General features: G+C 47.2%; 1 protein-coding gene across 1 annotated transcript; it reads right to left on the bottom strand.

Moving 5' to 3' along the window:
- Positions 1-12,547: 12,547 nt before the first annotated feature.
- Positions 12,548-14,771, bottom strand: LOC125555643. The gene is made up of 3 exons (XM_048718531.1): positions 14,445-14,771; positions 13,264-13,590; positions 12,548-13,165 (listed from the first exon to the last, which is right to left on the bottom strand). The coding sequence occupies exons 1-3, from the start codon at positions 14,664-14,666 to the stop codon at positions 12,737-12,739; spliced, it is 978 nt and encodes a 325-aa protein (XP_048574488.1). The 5' UTR covers positions 14,667-14,771; the 3' UTR covers positions 12,548-12,736.
- Between the last annotated feature and the right edge of the window lie 1,941 nt (positions 14,772-16,712).

Here is a 16,712-nt window from a genome sequence, read left to right as displayed (position 1 = left end):
GCCACCAATTGCCCAATTGGCCAATGTCAGGCGAGCATACACACAATACTGTGAAAGTGTGAAGCCTCACGTGGCGCACGTAAAGGCCATACTACCCACCTTGTGAAGATGTGGTTTAAATTTTGTGTTAAGTTTGGACGTTATATGCTACAGTATATTACATATGTTGATATTTTCTAAAAAAAGTATGGAAAAGAACATCTTGTTACGATACACAGTGTAATCTATTGAAAATATATTATTTTCCTCCTTTCTAAAATCGAAACCTCTCAAATTTTGAAACTAAAGGACCACGTCAATTATGTGCCATGAAAGTATATCGTTTGATTGGTATTTAAAAGAAGCTTCTGATGACATCAGTTTTGTGGCAAAAAATTCTTTTCTATACTACGTTTTGGAGAAAGGCGTTTTGGAGGCCGAGCTTCGCGGAGGCCTTTATTTTTGAAAAATTCAAATTCAAACTTTTATGGTTCAAAAAATTTTGAAAAAAAAATATGCGTGTATGTAAGGATGTAACTCACATGTGTGTAAAAATTCATGATGAAATACCTTGAGTTGCGACTTGTACAAAAAAGACAAATCCATGGTCTGGGAGGATGAATAGTATCATGTGTTAAACAGCCTCAAGTTTGTCTTTTTTGCACAGCCCTCATTTCTATGTATTTTGAACTGAAAACTTACACACATGTGTATTATGCCTTCATGTATATCTCTAATTTTTTTCAGAATTTTTTGAAATGTGAAAATACAGATTTCAATGAAATTTCAAATCTGAATTTGGAGGCCTCACTGGAGCCCGAGCTCCAAAAGGGATTTCCACTACTTTTTGTGGCATATAACTCATATTTTGAATAAAAAAATTATGTTCAAAATCCGAGGAGCAACACCAGTCCTAATTTCTAACGTCTAATTTCATAGGATCTAGTTTTGTGGGAAACTTGAACTTAATTTAAAGTGCATGGGGAATTAAATTGGATATATTCAAGATATATGTTATGTTTTCATATACCGAGCAAGCACACATGTACAAAAACATACACCACACTATGAACCTCTATTTTAAACTTTTGATTCATGATTTCACGTGATATAATATTGCATGCAACCACGTGTACAGAAAACATACACCACACTATGAACCTCTATTCTAAACTTCTGATTCATTATTTCACGTGATATACTATTGCATTTTTATTTTATACTACCCTATAAAAGCAAGGGTTTGACAGATCCGCACCATCTTCGCCGTTCAACTAACCTCGTCTAGCGTCCTAGATTGTGTCCACAACATAAAAAGCCATCCCTAATATGTGATTTCCTTAAAGGACCGAATGTTGAGGAGAAACGCAGAATGAGAGGTACCCGGGATTACTGTGGGACGATCAAAAATGAAAATGTTCAGCTACTTGAGGGAACAAATGTAGATGAAGATGCATGGCTGGATGAAAAGATGATTGACAAAAATGGGGAAGGGAATCCTTGCGAAGTCTTGTGTGCAAGCTATTCCAACATTCGCCATGTCATGCTTTGACTCGGTAAAGGGATTATGCGACCATATCAGTGCAATGGTTAGGCATCTTTTGTGTGCACTAGGCACATGAAGATAATGTGAACAAGGATCACACGATAAATTGGGAGACATACTCCAAGTCGAAGAAATCTTGGGTGCCTGGGTACAAAGATGTATGTTTGAATATGTCGATGCTGTGAAACAAGGATGGAGGATGTTAACTAACCCATTATTGTTACGTGCCAGAGTTTTGAAGGCCAAAATACTTTTCGGGAGTTGTTGTGTTTAATATGGAAGAGAAGCCCGAATTGTCGTGTGCTTCGAGAAGTATCCTCTGAGCAGACTAATTGTTAAAGGAAGGGGTTATGAAATGGGTAGGAGATGGAGCAAATGTTCAAAACTATGGAAGGACCATGGTTGCCATGAATGGATGTCGATCCACAATAACGTACTGGAGAAACAGTCTTGGATAGGGTTTTGAGCTAATCGAGTTGAGCACAGGTACTTGGGATGAGCAGCTAGTCAAGGAATGATATGTCCAGTGGATGCACTTGCGATTTTAGCCAACCCCTAGTGGGCGATCGATGTGATGCATGTGTTGGGGATCGTAGCAGAAATTAAAAATTTTCTACGCATCATCAAGATCAATCTATGGAGTATTCTAACTACGAGGGGAATAGGAGTGCATCTACATACCCTTGTAGATCGCGAGCGGAAGCGTTCAAGTGAACGGGGATGATGGAGTCGTACTCGCCGTGATCCAAATCACCGATGACCAAGTGCCGAACGGACAGCACCTCCGCATTCAACACACGTACAGTTGGGAAGACGTCTCCTCCTTCTTGATCCAGCAAGGGGGGAGGAGAGGTTGATGAAGATCCAGCAGCACGACGGCATGGTGGTGGATGCAGCAGGATCCCGGCAAGGCTTCGCCAAGCGCAAGCGGGGAGGAGAGGTGTTGCGGAGGGAGAGAGAGGCGCTAAGGGCAAGGGTGCGGCTGCCCTCCCTCCTCCCCTCTTTATATAGGGGCCTTGGGGGCGCCGGCCAAGGGGTGGCTTCCCCCCAAGCCAAGTGGGGGGCGCCCCCACCCCTAGGGTTCCCCAACCCTAGGCGCAGGGGGGCCCAAGGGGGGGCGCACCAGCCCACCAGGGGCTGGTTCCCCTCCCACTTCAGCCCATGGGGCCCTCCGGGATAGGTGGCCCCACCCGGTGGACCCCCGGGACCCTTCCGGTGGTCCCGGTACAATACCGGTAACCCCCGAAACCTTTCCGATGGCCGAAACTGGACTTCCTATATATAAATCTTTACCTCCGGACCATTCCGGAACTCCTCGTGATGTCCGGGATCTCATCCGGGACTCCGAACAACTTTCGGTTTACTGCATACTAATATCTCTACAACCCTAGTGTCACCGAACCTTAAGTGTTTAGACCCTACGGGTTCGGGAGACACGCAGACATGACCGAGACGCCTCTCCGGTCAATAACCAACAGCGGGATCTGGATACCCATGTTGGCTCCCACATGCTCCTTGATGATCTCATCGGATGAACCACGATGTCGAGGACTCAATTAATCCCGTATTCAATTCCCTTTGTCAATCGGTACGTTACTTGCCCCAGACTCGATCGTCGGTATCCCAATACCTTGTTCAATCTCGTTACCGGCAAGTCACTTTACTCGTACCGTAATGCATGATCTCGTGGCCAACCCCTTGGTCACATTGAGCTCATTATGATGATGCATTACCGAGTGGGCCCAAAGATACCTCTCCGTCATACGGAGTGACAAATCCCAGTCTCGATTCATGCCAACCCAACAGACACTTTCGGAGATACCCGTAGTGCACCTTTATAGCCACCCACTTACGTTGTGACGTTTGATACACCCAAAGCACTCCTACGGTATCCGGGAGTTGCACGATCTCATGGTCTAAGGAAATGATACTTGACATTAGAAAAGCTCTAGCAAACGAACTACACGATCTTTGTGCTATGCTTAGGTTTGGGTCTTGTCCATCACATCATTCTCCTAATGATGTGATCTCGTTATCAATGACATCCCCATGTCCATAGCCAGGAAACCATGACTATCTGTTGATCAACGAGCTAGTCAACTAGAGGCTCACTAGGGACACATTGTGGTCTATGTATTCACACATGTATTACGATTTCCGGATAATACAATTATAGCATGAATAATAGACAATTATCATGAACAAAGAAATATAATAATAACTATTTTATTATTGCCTCTAGGGCATATTTCCAACAGTCTCCCACTTGCACTAGAGTCAATAGTCTAGTTACATTGTGATGAATCGAACACCCATGGAATTCTGGTGTTGATCATGTTTTGCTCTAGGGAGAGGTTTAGTCAACGGATCTGCTACATTTAGGTCCGTATGTATTTACAAATTTCTATGTCTCCATTTTGAACACTTTCACGAATGGAGTTGAAGCGACGCTTGATATGCCTGGTCTTCCTATGAAACCTGGGCTCCTTCGCAAGGGCAATAGCTCCAGTGTTGTCACAGAAGAGAGTCATCAGGTCCGACACATTGGGTATGACTCCTAGGTCGTTAATGAACTCCTTCACCCAGACCGCTTCTTGTGCTGCCTCCGAGGCTGCCATATACTCTGCTTCACATGTAGATCCCGCCACGACGCTTTGCTTGCAACTGCACCAGCTTACTGCCCCACCATTCAAAATATACACGTATCCGGTTTGAGACTTAGAGTCATCCAGATCTGTGTCGAAGCTAGCGTCGACGTAACCCTTTACGACGAGCTCTTCGGCACCCCCATAAACGAGAAACATATCCTTGGTCCTTTTCAGGTACTTCAGGATGTTTTTGACCGCTGTCCAGTCTTCCTTGCCGGGATTACTTTGGTTCCTACCTACCAAACTTACGGCAAGGTTTACATCAGGTCTGGTACACAGCATGGCATACATAATAGACCCTATGGCTGAGGCATAGGGGATGAGACTCATCTCTTCTATATCTTCTGTCGTGGTCGGGCATTGAGCCGTGCTCAATCGCACACCTTGCAATACAGGCAAGAACCCCTTCTTGGACTGATCCATATTGAACTTCTTCAATATCTTGTCATGGTACGTACTTTGTGAAAGACCGATGAGGCATCTCGATATATCTCTATAGATCTTGATGCCTAATATATAAGCAGCTTCTCCAAGGTCCTTCATTGAAAACACTTGTTCAAATAGGCCTTTATGCTTTCCAAGAATTCTATATCATTTCCCATCAACAGTATGTCATCCACATATAATATGAGAAATGCTATAGAGCTCCCACTCACTTTGTTGTAAACGCAGGCTTCTCCATAAGTCTGCATAAATCCAAACGCTTTGATCATCTCATCAAAGCGAATGTTCCAACTCCGAGACGCTTGCACCAGCCCATAGATTGAGCGCTGGAGCTTGCACACCTTGTTAGCATTCTTAGGATCGACAAAACCTTCCGGCTGCATCATATACAATTCTTCCTTAAGAAAGCCGTTAAGGAATGCCATTTTGATGTCCATTTGCCATATCTCATAATCATAGAATGCGGCAATTGCTAACATGATTCGGACGGACTTCAGCTTCGCTACGGGTGAGAAAGTCTCATCGTAGTCAACTCCTTGAACTTGTCGATAACCCTTAGCGACAAGTCGAGCCTTATAGATGGTCACATTACCATCCGCGTCTGTCTTCTTCTTAAAGATCCATTTATTTTCTATGGCTCGCCGATCATCGGGCAAGTCAGTCAAAGTCCATACTTCATTTTCATACATGGATTCTATCTCGGATTTCATGGCTTCTAGCCATTTATCGAAATCTGGGCCCGCCATCGCTTCCTCATAGTTCGAAGGTTCACCGTTGTCTAACAACATGATTTCCAGGACAGGGTTGCCGTACCACTCTGGTGCGGAACGTGTCCTTGTGGACCTACGAAGTTCAGTAGGAGCTTGATCCGAAGTATCTTGATCATCATCATTAACCTCCTCTCTAATCGGTGCAGGCACCACAGGAACATTTTCCTGAGCTGCGCTACTCTCCGCTTCAAGAGGCAGTACTTCATCAAGCTCTACTTTCCTCCCACTTACTTCTTTCGAGAGAAACTCTTTCTCTAGAAAGGATCCATTCCTGGCAACAAAGGTCTTGCCTTCGGATCTGAGGTAGAAGGTATACCCAATGGTTTCCTTAGGGTATCCTATGAAGACGCATTTTTCTGACTTGGGTTCGAGCTTTTCAGGTTGCAGTTTCTTAACATAAGCATCGCATCCCCAAACTTTTAGAAACGACAGCTTAGGTTTCTTCCCAAACCATAATTCATACGATGTCGTCTCAACGGATTTCGACGAAGCCCTATTTAAAGTGAATGCGGCAGTCTCTAAAGCATAGCCCCAAAATGAGAGTGGTAGATCGGTAAGAGACATCATAGATCGCACCATATCCAATAGAGTGCGATTACGACGTTCGGACACACCGTTATGCTGAGGTGTTCCAGGCGGCGTGAGTTGTGAAACGATTCCACATTCCCTTAAGCGTGTGCCAAATTCGTGACTTAAATATTCTCCCCCACGATCTGATCGTAAGAACTTTATTTTTCTGTCACGTTGATTCTCAACCTCACTCTGAAATTCCTTGAACTTTTCAAAGGTCTCAGACTTGTGTTTCATTAAGTAGACATACCCATATCTACTCAAGTCATCAGTGAGAGTGAGAACATAACGATAGCCACTGCGAGCCTCAACACTCATTGGACCGCACACATCAGTATGTATAATTTCCAATAAGTTGGTTGCTCGCTCCATTGTTCTGGAGAACGGAGTCTTGGTCATTTTACCCATGAGGCATGGTTCGCACGTGTCAAATGATTTGTAATCAAGAGACTCTAAAATTCCATCTGCATGGAGCTTCTTCATGCGTTTGACACCTATGTGACCAAGGCGGCAGTGCCACAAGTATGTGGGACTATCATTATCAACTTTACATCTTTTGGTATTCACACTATGAACATGTGTAACATTACGCTCGAGATTCATTAAGAATAAACCATTCACCAGCGGGGCATGACCATAAAACATATCTCTCATATAAATAGAACAACCATTATTCTCGGATTTAAATGAGTAGCCATCTCGAATTAAACGAGATCCTGATACAATGTTCATGCTCAAAGCTGGAACTAAATAACAATTATTGAGGTTTAAAACTAATCCCGTAGGTAAATGTAGAGGTAGCGTGCCGACGGCGATCACATCGACCTTGGAACCATTCCCGACGCGCATCGTCACCTCGTCCTTCGCCAGTCTCCGTTTATTCCGCAACTCCTGCTTTGAGTTACAAATATGAGCAACCGCACCGGTATCAAATACCCAGGAGCTACTATGAGTGCTGGTAAGGTACACATCAATAACATGTATATCACATATACCTTTGGTGTTGCCGGCCTTCTTGTCCGCTAAGTATTTGGGGCAGTTCCGCTTCCAGTGACCACTTCCCTTGCAATAAAAGCATTCAGTTTCAGGCTTGGGTCCATTCTTTGACTTCCTCCTGGCAACTGATTTACTGGGCGCGGCAATTTCCTTGCCGTTCTTCTTGAAGTTCTTCTTACCCTTACCTTTCTTGAACTTAGTGGTTTTATTCACCATCAACACTTGATTTTCCTTTTTGATCTCCACCTCCGCTGATTTCAGCATTGAATATACCTCGGGAATGGTCTTTTCCATCCCCTGCATATTGAAGTTCATCACAAAGCTCTTGTAGCTTGGTGGAAGCGACTGAAGGATTCTATCAATGACCGCGTCATCTGGGAGATTAACTCCCAGCTGAGTCAAGAGGTTGTGCAACCCAGACATCTTGAGTATGTGTTCACTGACAGAGCTATTTTCCTCCATCTTACAACTAAAGAACTTGTCGGAGACTTCATATCTCTTGACCCAGGCATGAGCTTGGAAAACCATTTTCAGCTCCTCAAACATCTCATATGCTCCGTGTTGCTCAAAACGCTTTTGGAGCCCCAGTTCTAAGCTGTAAAGCATGCCACACTGAACGAGGGAGTAATCATCAGCACGCTGCTACCAAGCGTTCATAACGTCTTGGTTTTCTGGGATGGGTGCTTCACCTAGCGGTGCTTCTAGGACATAATCTTTCTTGGCAGCTATGAGGATGATCCTCAGGTTCCGGACCCAGTCCGTATAGTTGCTGCCATCATCTTTCAGCTTGGTTTTCTCTAGAAACGCGTTGAAGTTGAGGGCAACATTAGCGTGGGCCATTTGATCTACAAGACATAGTGTAAAGATTTTAGACTAAGTTCATGATAATTAAGTTCATCTAATCAAATTATTCAATGAACTCCCACTCAGATAGACATCCCTCTAGTCATCTAAGTGAAACATGATCCGAGGCAACTAGGCCGTGTCCGATCATCACGTGAGACGGACTAGTCAACATCGGTGAACATCTACATGTTGATCGTATCTTCTATACGACTCATGCTCGACCTTTCGGTCCTCCGTGTTCCGAGGCCATGTCTGTACATGCTAGGCTCGTCAAGTCAACCTAAGTGTATTGCGTGTGTAAATCTGGCTTACACCCGTTGTATTCGAACGTTAGAATCTATCACACCCGATCATCACGTGGTGCTTCGAAACAACGAACCTTCGCAACGGTGCACAGTTAGGGGGAACACTTTCTTGAAATTAATTCGAGGGATCATCTTATTTAAGCTACCGTCGTTCTAAGCAAATAAGATGTAAAACATGATAAACATCACATGCAATCAAATAGTGACATGATATGGCCAATATCATTTCGCTCCTTTTGATCTCCATCTTCGGGGCGCCATGATCATCGTCATCACCGGCATGACACCATGATCTCCATCATCGTGTCTTCATGAAGTTGTCACGTCAACTATTACTTCTACTACTATGGCTAACGGTTTAGCAATAAAGTAAAGTAATTACATGACGTTATATGTTGACACGCAGGTCACAAATAAATTAAGACAACTCCTATGGCTGCTGTCGGTTGTCATACTCATCGACATGCAAGTCGTGATTCCTATTACAAGAACATGATCATCTCATACATCACATATATCATTCATCACATCCTTTGGCCATATCACATCACAAATCACTTGCTGCAAAAAAAAGTTAGACGTCCTCTAATTGTTGTTGCAAGTTTTTACATGGCTGTTATAGGTTTCTAGCAAAAACGTTTCTTACCTACGCCAAAACCACAACGTGAATTGCCAATTTCTATTTACCCTTCATAAGGACCCTGTTCATCGAATCCGATCCGACTAAAATGGGAGAGACAGACACCCGCCAGCCACCTTATGCAACTAGTGCATGTCAGTCGGTGGAACCGGTCTCACGTAAGCGTACGTGTAAGGTTGGTCCGGGCCGCTTCATCCCACAATGCCGCCGAATCAAAGATAAGACTAGTAACGGCAAGATAATTGACAATATCGACGCCCACAACTGCTTTGTGTTCTACTCGTGCATAGAAACTACGCATAGACCTAGCTCTGATACCACTGTTGGGGATCGTAGCAGAAATTAAAAAATTTCTACGCATCACCAAGATCAATCTATGGAGTATTCTAGCTATGAGGGGAATAGGAGTGCATCTACATACCCTTGTAGATCGCGAGCGGAAGCGTTCAAGTGAACGAGGATGATGGAGTCGTACTCGCCGTGATCCAAATCACCGATGACCAAGTGCCGAACGGACAGCACCTCCGCGTTCAACGCACGTACAGTTGGGAAGACGTCTCCTCCTTCTTGATCCAGCAAGGGGGAAGGAGAGGTTGATGAAGATCCAGCAGCACGACGGTGTGGTGGTGGATGCAGCAGGATCCCGGCAGGGCTTCGCCAAGCGCAAGCGGGGAGGAGAGGTGTTGCGGAGGGAGAGGGAGGCGCCAAGGGCAAGGGTGCGGCTGCCCTCCCTCCCCCCTCTTTATATAGGGGCCTTGGGAGGGGTGCGCCGGCCCTAGGAGATCTAATCTCCAAGGGGGCGGCGGCCAAGGGGTGGCTTCACCCCCAAGCCAAGTGGGGGGCGCCCCCACCCCTAGGGTTTCCCAACCCTAGGCGCAGGGGGGCCCAAGGGGGGGCGCACCAGCCCACCAGGGGCTGGTTCCCCTCCCACTTCAGCCCATGGAGCCCTCCGGGATAGGTGGCCCCATCCGGTGGACCCCCGGGACCCTTCCGGTGGTCCCGGTACAATACCGGTAACCCCCGAAACCTTCCCGATGGCCGAAACTGGACTTCATATATATATAAATTTTTACCTCCGGACCATTCCGGGACTCCTCGTGACGTCCGGGATCTCATCCGGGACTCCGAACAACTTTCGGGTTACTGCATACTGATATCTCTACAACCCTAGCGTCACCGAACCTTAAGTGTGTAGACCCTACGGGTTCGGGAGACACGCAGACATGACCGAGACGCCTCTCCGGTCAATAACCAACAGCGGGATCTGGATACCCATGTTGTCTCCCACATGCTCCTCGATGATCTCATCGAATGAACCACGATGTCGAGGACTCAATTAATCCCGTATTCAATTCCCTTTGTCAATCGATACGTTACTTGCCCCAGACTCGATCGTCGGTATCCCAATACCTTGTTCAATCTCGTTACCGGCAAGTCACTTTACTCGTACCGTAATGCATGATCCCGTGGCCAACCCCTTGGTCACATTGAGCTCATTATGATGATGCATTACCGAGTGGGCCCAGAGATACCTCTCCGTCATACGGAGTGACAAATCCCAGTCTCGATTCGTGCCAACCCAACAGACACTTTCAGAGATACCCGTAGTGCACCTTTATAGCCACCCAGTTACGTTGTGACGTTTGATACACCCAAAGCACTCCTACGGTATCCGGGAGTTGCACAATCTCATGGTCTAAGGAAATGATACTTGACATTAGAAAAGCTCTAGCAAACAAACTACACGATCTTTATGCTATGCTTAGGTTTGGGTCTTGTCCATCACATCATTCTCCTAATGATGTGATCCCATTATCAATGACATCCCCATGTCCATAGCCAGGAAACCACGACTATCTGTTGATCAACGAGCTAGTCAACTAGAGGCTCACTAGGGACACATTGTGGTCTATGTATTCACACATGTATTGCGATTTCCGGATTACACAATTATAGCATGAATAATAGACAATTATCATGAACAAAGAAATATAATAATAACTATTTTATTATTGCCTCTAGGGCATATTTCCAACAGCATGGGCATTCCACATGACCCAAAAGGAAAATTTAGTGTACAATCGGTCTTATAAGATTTTCTAATAGGTTGAAGAGGTGCACGGAAGCTCATCAAGGGAGGCATCAAGGTAACCGGGTTGCTCACTTCTCTTGGAATGATATTTGGAACTGCCCATGCTCACCGAATGTGTTCCAATTTGTTTGGCAGATTACCCATGACATTTTACCACACTGAGAAGCATTGTAAGAAGGGGAATTGAGATAGACCTACTTTTTCTAGTCGTGCACACTTTCTTGAGATGCAAAGGCATGGGCCAGATTTGGGGAAGGCTTAGGGCGGAGGGAGAGAGATGTGAACTAGTGTGGACGTCAAGGCCAAAGGAAGTGCTGCATGTGATAATGCATACAAAATACAAACTTGACAAGATCGTGGCCTTGTTGTGGATCGGGAGGAAAAACAAGAAACAAAATTAATGATGTTGAAGGGTTGCTTAGAGAAGAGGAAGTGATACAAAGATTGGGAGGTGTGTGATCGACTATGAGCAGCTATACCTCCCCATTGTGGCGGCGAAACTTTGTATAGGCCAGTTCTTTTCAGATTTTGCAACAGCTTCTCCCAATTGGCCCTATATGTGCAACGTCGAAGAGCTACTTATGGAAGATAGGGTGAAGATAAATATTGATGGGTCGTCCGATCCTGACATGGAAATCGATGGATGGGGCTTTATTATCAAGGACCAGGCTGGAGATTTCATGGGAGCTAGCACACGTACAAAATATATTTCACTATGGATCCTCTCCAAGCTGAAGCTTATTGCTTGTCTAAGTGCAATCCGTGCAAACATCTGACTGGGGACTGATCAATTTGACTTGGAGTCTAACACCCAAGTCCTTCGTCCATGTCATTGAAAATAATGATTTAGACCTTAGAGAAACGAAATGCTCTTCTAGGAGATGAAGTTTCTCCTGAACTCAATTTTTTTTCTAGTTTTACTATGTCTTCTTGCTCGAGAATTTGCAACAAGGTTGCCGACGTTGTCACAAAGTTTGGTGCAAGCAAGCATTGTTTGGCAGGATATGGTCCAAACCTTTAAGCAAGGTCTTATTGACATCGACATTTTCCTAGGAACCGACAGGAGCTACGTCTTTTTATTAAGAAGAAAAGAATTGATAGGTTAATAAGGAAAAGTGGTCGAAAACATGATACAACAACAACACATGCACACATGTACACACCAGCCTAGTCAACTGCTTTGTCACATCCAAGTGGCTAGAGACAACCCTCTACAACCCAATCCAAGGCTACTGCTCTGGCTTCCACACCAGCCCTGAGGTAGCCCAGTAGCATAGTCGAAGGCCATGCCGTTGAAACGCCCAAAACCATCACCCTACACGTTAATGATTTTTGGAATCATTGCACTGAATTCCATGCTTGCCTCATGGCCACGCACCAGTCTAGTCGAAACACTATCATCCAAGCGACCAAAATCAACATCCCATGCGCATGTGATTTTGTAAGCCCCCTCTCCAACTTCCACACCGTCCCTAAGGCTGCACACCCGCATGACCGACGACAAAACTACCAATCCATACAAGCTGCCCGGCCGAGACGACTAACGGTGAGCAAATAACCGGATTACATAAATCTATCTCGAAATCTAAGGGGATACATTTAAGGAAGATGATAGTAGAGCAATATATTTAGTAACCCAAATAGCAGCGGAGTTCCACTGTCATGCAAGTCCACTAAAATAGAAAATAAACCTCACTCATCAACACAAAGATTTGACCGATAGATAATGGCAGAGCAATATAGAGTAACATAATACCAAAAGAGTTTCGTTCTCAATGCACTCATGCAAGTATATATCATAGACTGAGATAGACTGCCTCAACACACGCAGACTTATGATAGATAGGTAAGCTACTCGATGACATGGATAGGTAGGCGGTTTGCAGGTAGAATGATAGGACTAGTCTGTGGTCTCTGAAGGTGGAGACGACGGCCCTCCAATCTTGTAGTCCCGCAGCGCAACCTCGAGCCTTCGAAGTGAGGCCATGAGAGAATCATCGGCTGCATCCTCGTAGGAGAAGTACTTCTTGTGCTGCCCAAGCACGAAGAGCACACTGATGTGAATCATGGCGATGGCGGAGCCGGTCTTGCCGTCGACGCCGTTCTTCTCGACGTCCTCCATGAGAGCACGGCAGTTCGAACGCACCTTGTAGAAGAGACCTGCCATGCAAGTCGTTGAGTGCGCCGGGTCAGAAGATTCGAGGAGCGTGAGAGTTTTCTGGAGCACCGCCTTCACCTCATCGTCCGAGCACATGGTGGGCGTGGGCTCGACGAGTGAGGATTTCTTCACCATCTCGTACAGGCTGGTCCTCCCCTGATCAGCTTCACCCTGCAACCAGCCAACCACACATCGTGGTCTGAGTCTGATGTACATGCATGGAAACATCACGGCGGGGAAGATCTACACTAGCACGAGAGTGAGCATACCATGATCTTGTCCTCCGCAGACATGTACTCCTCCACCGAGGCCTTGTTCTCACCCATGGAGGAGATGAGGAATTCCTGGGGGGTCAGCTTGTTGTGAGAGGTGAGCAGGAGACGGATACGAGCATGCACGCCGATCAGCATGTTGATGGCCTCATCTTCGTCGAAGGGTGCTCCTTCGACCATCCCGTCGCACGCCTTCTGGAGGGCCTCGACTTCTTTGGTGAAGCAAGCCTGCTCGGCGATGCTGCTCTGCTTTGGAACGCAGAGGCCCCGCAGCAGAGCGGACGTTTCCTCAGCCATGGTCTTGATCTTCTCCGCCGAGAACGCCTGCAGATTGTGAGACAACGAATTCGCAAAAGAAGCAAGTAAATAAGAAGATCATCATGAGACAACGCGGTTTATAGCTAACAGATCTACACATAACAAAACGAAACATTGCAAAAGCGAAACCAAATCACAGAGAACAAGCGACTACGGCGAACATCGCTGCCGATGCCGACGTCGCATCCACGTGCTCAGACAAGGCTCGCGACGAGGAACGCCTGCATCTCGCGGCGAGTTCGGCGTAGAATGCGCGGAACGCGTACATCTCCGGCCCCATCATTCTCAGCAAGCGCCAGGCCGCCCCAAGGCGCGCCAGGCATGTCCGCCGCCGCGCAGCTTCGGCGACCGGGCCACCGTTACCTAGCACACTCCCGAACGACGCACACACCGACCCGCGCGCGCCCTATCTCCACGAGGGAGCCGCTCGACCAACGCGTGCGGCGAGCACCGCCGAGATATCCGATTGGACGCGTTTCCCGAACTTCCCTAACAGCTCTAGAACGTCGCGAGCACGACAGCACCAGGCGGCCGCAGCCGCTCCACGGAGACGATCGATCTACACCAACCGCGGCAGGCCCTAGCCCTACAGCGCGCCTATCCGCCGCCGCGTACCCTCCCAACTTGAGCAACCCGGCCACCGCCACCATGCGCATGCACTCCCGCACCAGGCGTACCCACCCTGCAGCGCGCGCCCTTGCTCCGCGAGCCACTCAGACGCCGACGCCTCCGAGAGGAGGACGCTGGCGCCGCTCTCAACGCCACGCCTCCGAGAGGTTTCCGAAATAGTTCCACACGGATCTCGCGCATAGTAGAGAGTAGACTAGACGGAGGAAGGGAGGATAGCCGGATATATATACCTTGGGCTTGAGGTCGTCGTCGGAGAAGGCGGGGCCGCGTCCCTGGACGGCAGCGAGCGTGGCCACCGAGCGCTTGCCGTCCACGGCAAGCACCAGACCGCCGGCGGCGCCGGCCGGCGCTTGCTTGGCGGAGACCACCGAAGGCGACGCCGACGCGGCCTTGTTGCCGGCCAGCACGAGAGAGGCGCCTGACGACGGCGTGGTCTTCCCGGCGGGTAGCATGACGCACGGCAGGGTGGAGAGTGGCGAAGGCAGAAAGGGTGGAGAGAGAGGGGTGAGGTGAAAGTGGGAAGGGCGAGGAGGGGCGTGGGTGCATATTCGGTATATATAGCGGAGCGGGGCGCGTGATCACATGGCGTGCGTGGACTGAGGACGACGGAAGGGTTGCCAGAAAGATAGTCTCGGAGTAGGTCCGTCAGGGGGTCTCTCTGATAAAGCAAACAGAAGCCGCAGGAGGGTCATGCTGACATTCTTCCCTTTGGTTTGTGGTTGGTTGGGTCTTGTTTCTCTTTTACTACTATTTTCCTGGTTGTTGCAGATTGACCACGGACGGTCTTGAATGAAGAAAATACGGCAGGCTGAAATAAAGATAAGAATAACATGCATGGACCAACTCAACGTAGAAATTGAAACATCCACCCCAAAAAAGCCTCAGTTCCTTCACATATATAGTATTGATTCTCACGTCCACTTCCCTCTGCGTGCTTTGGCTAAAGTAAACAGGGCAGGCGCGAGCAGTTGAGGCGCCATGGCGCAGGAGCGCGGCAGCCAAGCAACAGCTAGCGCAGTGTAGTTTGATTTCTTTCGCAATGACCAAACGGCGACCGTGTCAACAAGATAAGGATCCGGAACAAGCGACTGTACCGGTCATTTGGCTAAAGTAAACAAGCGACTTTACCAGATGAAAACTAGAGTATGAATTTGCCATAAAACAAAATGGATGGATAATATGGAACTCCACCGTTTCCGTTGTTTACAAGTGTTTCATTGCCGTCAGTACAGGGTGGGGAGCGGGTGCGTGATCACACCATGGTCATGCGCATGGGTGTGAAGCCAGGCCAACGGGTGCCCGAAGGATCGGCCAGATACTATGGAACAACCAGAACCAGTGCAACATTTTTCAACTTGGACCAGAGATCCGTTTGTGCCGTCTGATAAAGTGAAACAGTGGCGATGGCAGAACATACTACTCCCTCCGTTTCAAATTACTTGTCACAGAAATTGATGTATCTAAAACTAAAATAAATCTAGATACATCCATATTTGTGATAAGTAATTCGGAACGGAGTGAGTACATGGCAGAGGCAGTTTCTTTGATTGTTTTTTGCTTCTTTCTACCGAGGCCAAGGGCGCAGCACGTACGGTGCATGTTTCTTTCTTCCCTCCCAAGTTTGACCGGGCCTTAATTTCCTTTCTTTTTCTTTCCTGGTTGTTGCACGCTTTTGGATGATGAAATATCGGCAGAAATAAAGATGAGAATAGTAGCATGGATCAAGGCAATGTACAAGCCTCAAATCCTTCCTTCCCGTTTCGAAAACAGTTTTTACCGTTTCGAAAAAATCCTTCCTTCACATAAAATGTATATTAACCTTTTGCGTTTAGTTACAACAAACAATTTGGAATCGGTAATTGGAACTGCAAGAGACACTACTTGTCATCTGTAAACTGCCGTTATCTGCGTCCTTGCGTCTTTCTCTTTTGCCAAAGTAAACAGCCGTTCTGGCGGCAACAGTGGGCAGTGGCTTTTACCTGCCAAAGCAACAGTGACCGTATCAGCGCAGACGTAGGGAAGTTTGGACTGGACGCACCATCCAAAGCATGGTTTCTTTCCTTCCTGCATGGTGGGTGTCTGCATGTGGGGCCCTCCAATCTGGGGATACAAGACTCCACAATCAACCCGTCCCGCTCTACTCCGAGCTGTAGCACTCTTCTTCACCCTGCAAGTGCCTTTGGTAAAAGTAAACAGGCAGGCAGGCTCGGTGGTGGTTGCAGGCAGCACCTCGCACACACGGTGCTTGGTTTCTTCCGTGCCAAGTTTGGTCGCGTCTCATTTTTCCTTCCGTTGCTGCAAATTACCCACGATTTTGGAACAAGAAAAAAAAGGTATGAACCGCCGCGCGCAGGCGCAGTTGAGGCGAGCAGGACCATGACCCGTGTCAACAAGAAAACGACGGACTCATGCGAGGCATGCTTTTTTTCTTCTTCTTTCCCAACGACTGAACTGAACCACGGCCGTGTCAGCAAGAAAACGACGGACCCAAAAGCACA

Source organism: Triticum urartu, chromosome 5, assembly GCF_003073215.2.
Source record: "Triticum urartu cultivar G1812 chromosome 5, Tu2.1, whole genome shotgun sequence".
Classification (NCBI taxonomy): domain Eukaryota; kingdom Viridiplantae; phylum Streptophyta; class Magnoliopsida; order Poales; family Poaceae; genus Triticum; species Triticum urartu.
Note: the sequence above shows the minus strand (reverse complement) of the source record. Positions and strands in the feature narration are given on the sequence as shown.

Bases quoted from the DNA above. Each gene is read 5' to 3' on its own strand.
- LOC125555643 (XM_048718531.1), bottom strand. From the start codon at position 14,666: ATGCTACCCGCCGGGAAGACCACGCCGTCGTCAGGCGCCTCTCTCGTG. The intron at 13,591-14,444 runs GTATATATATCC...CACAATCTGCAG, and splicing joins ACGACGACCTCAAGCCCAAG to GCGTTCTCGGCGGAGAAGAT. The intron at 13,166-13,263 runs GTATGCTCACTC...GGCTGGTTGCAG, and splicing joins CTGCGGAGGACAAGATCATG to GGTGAAGCTGATCAGGGGAG.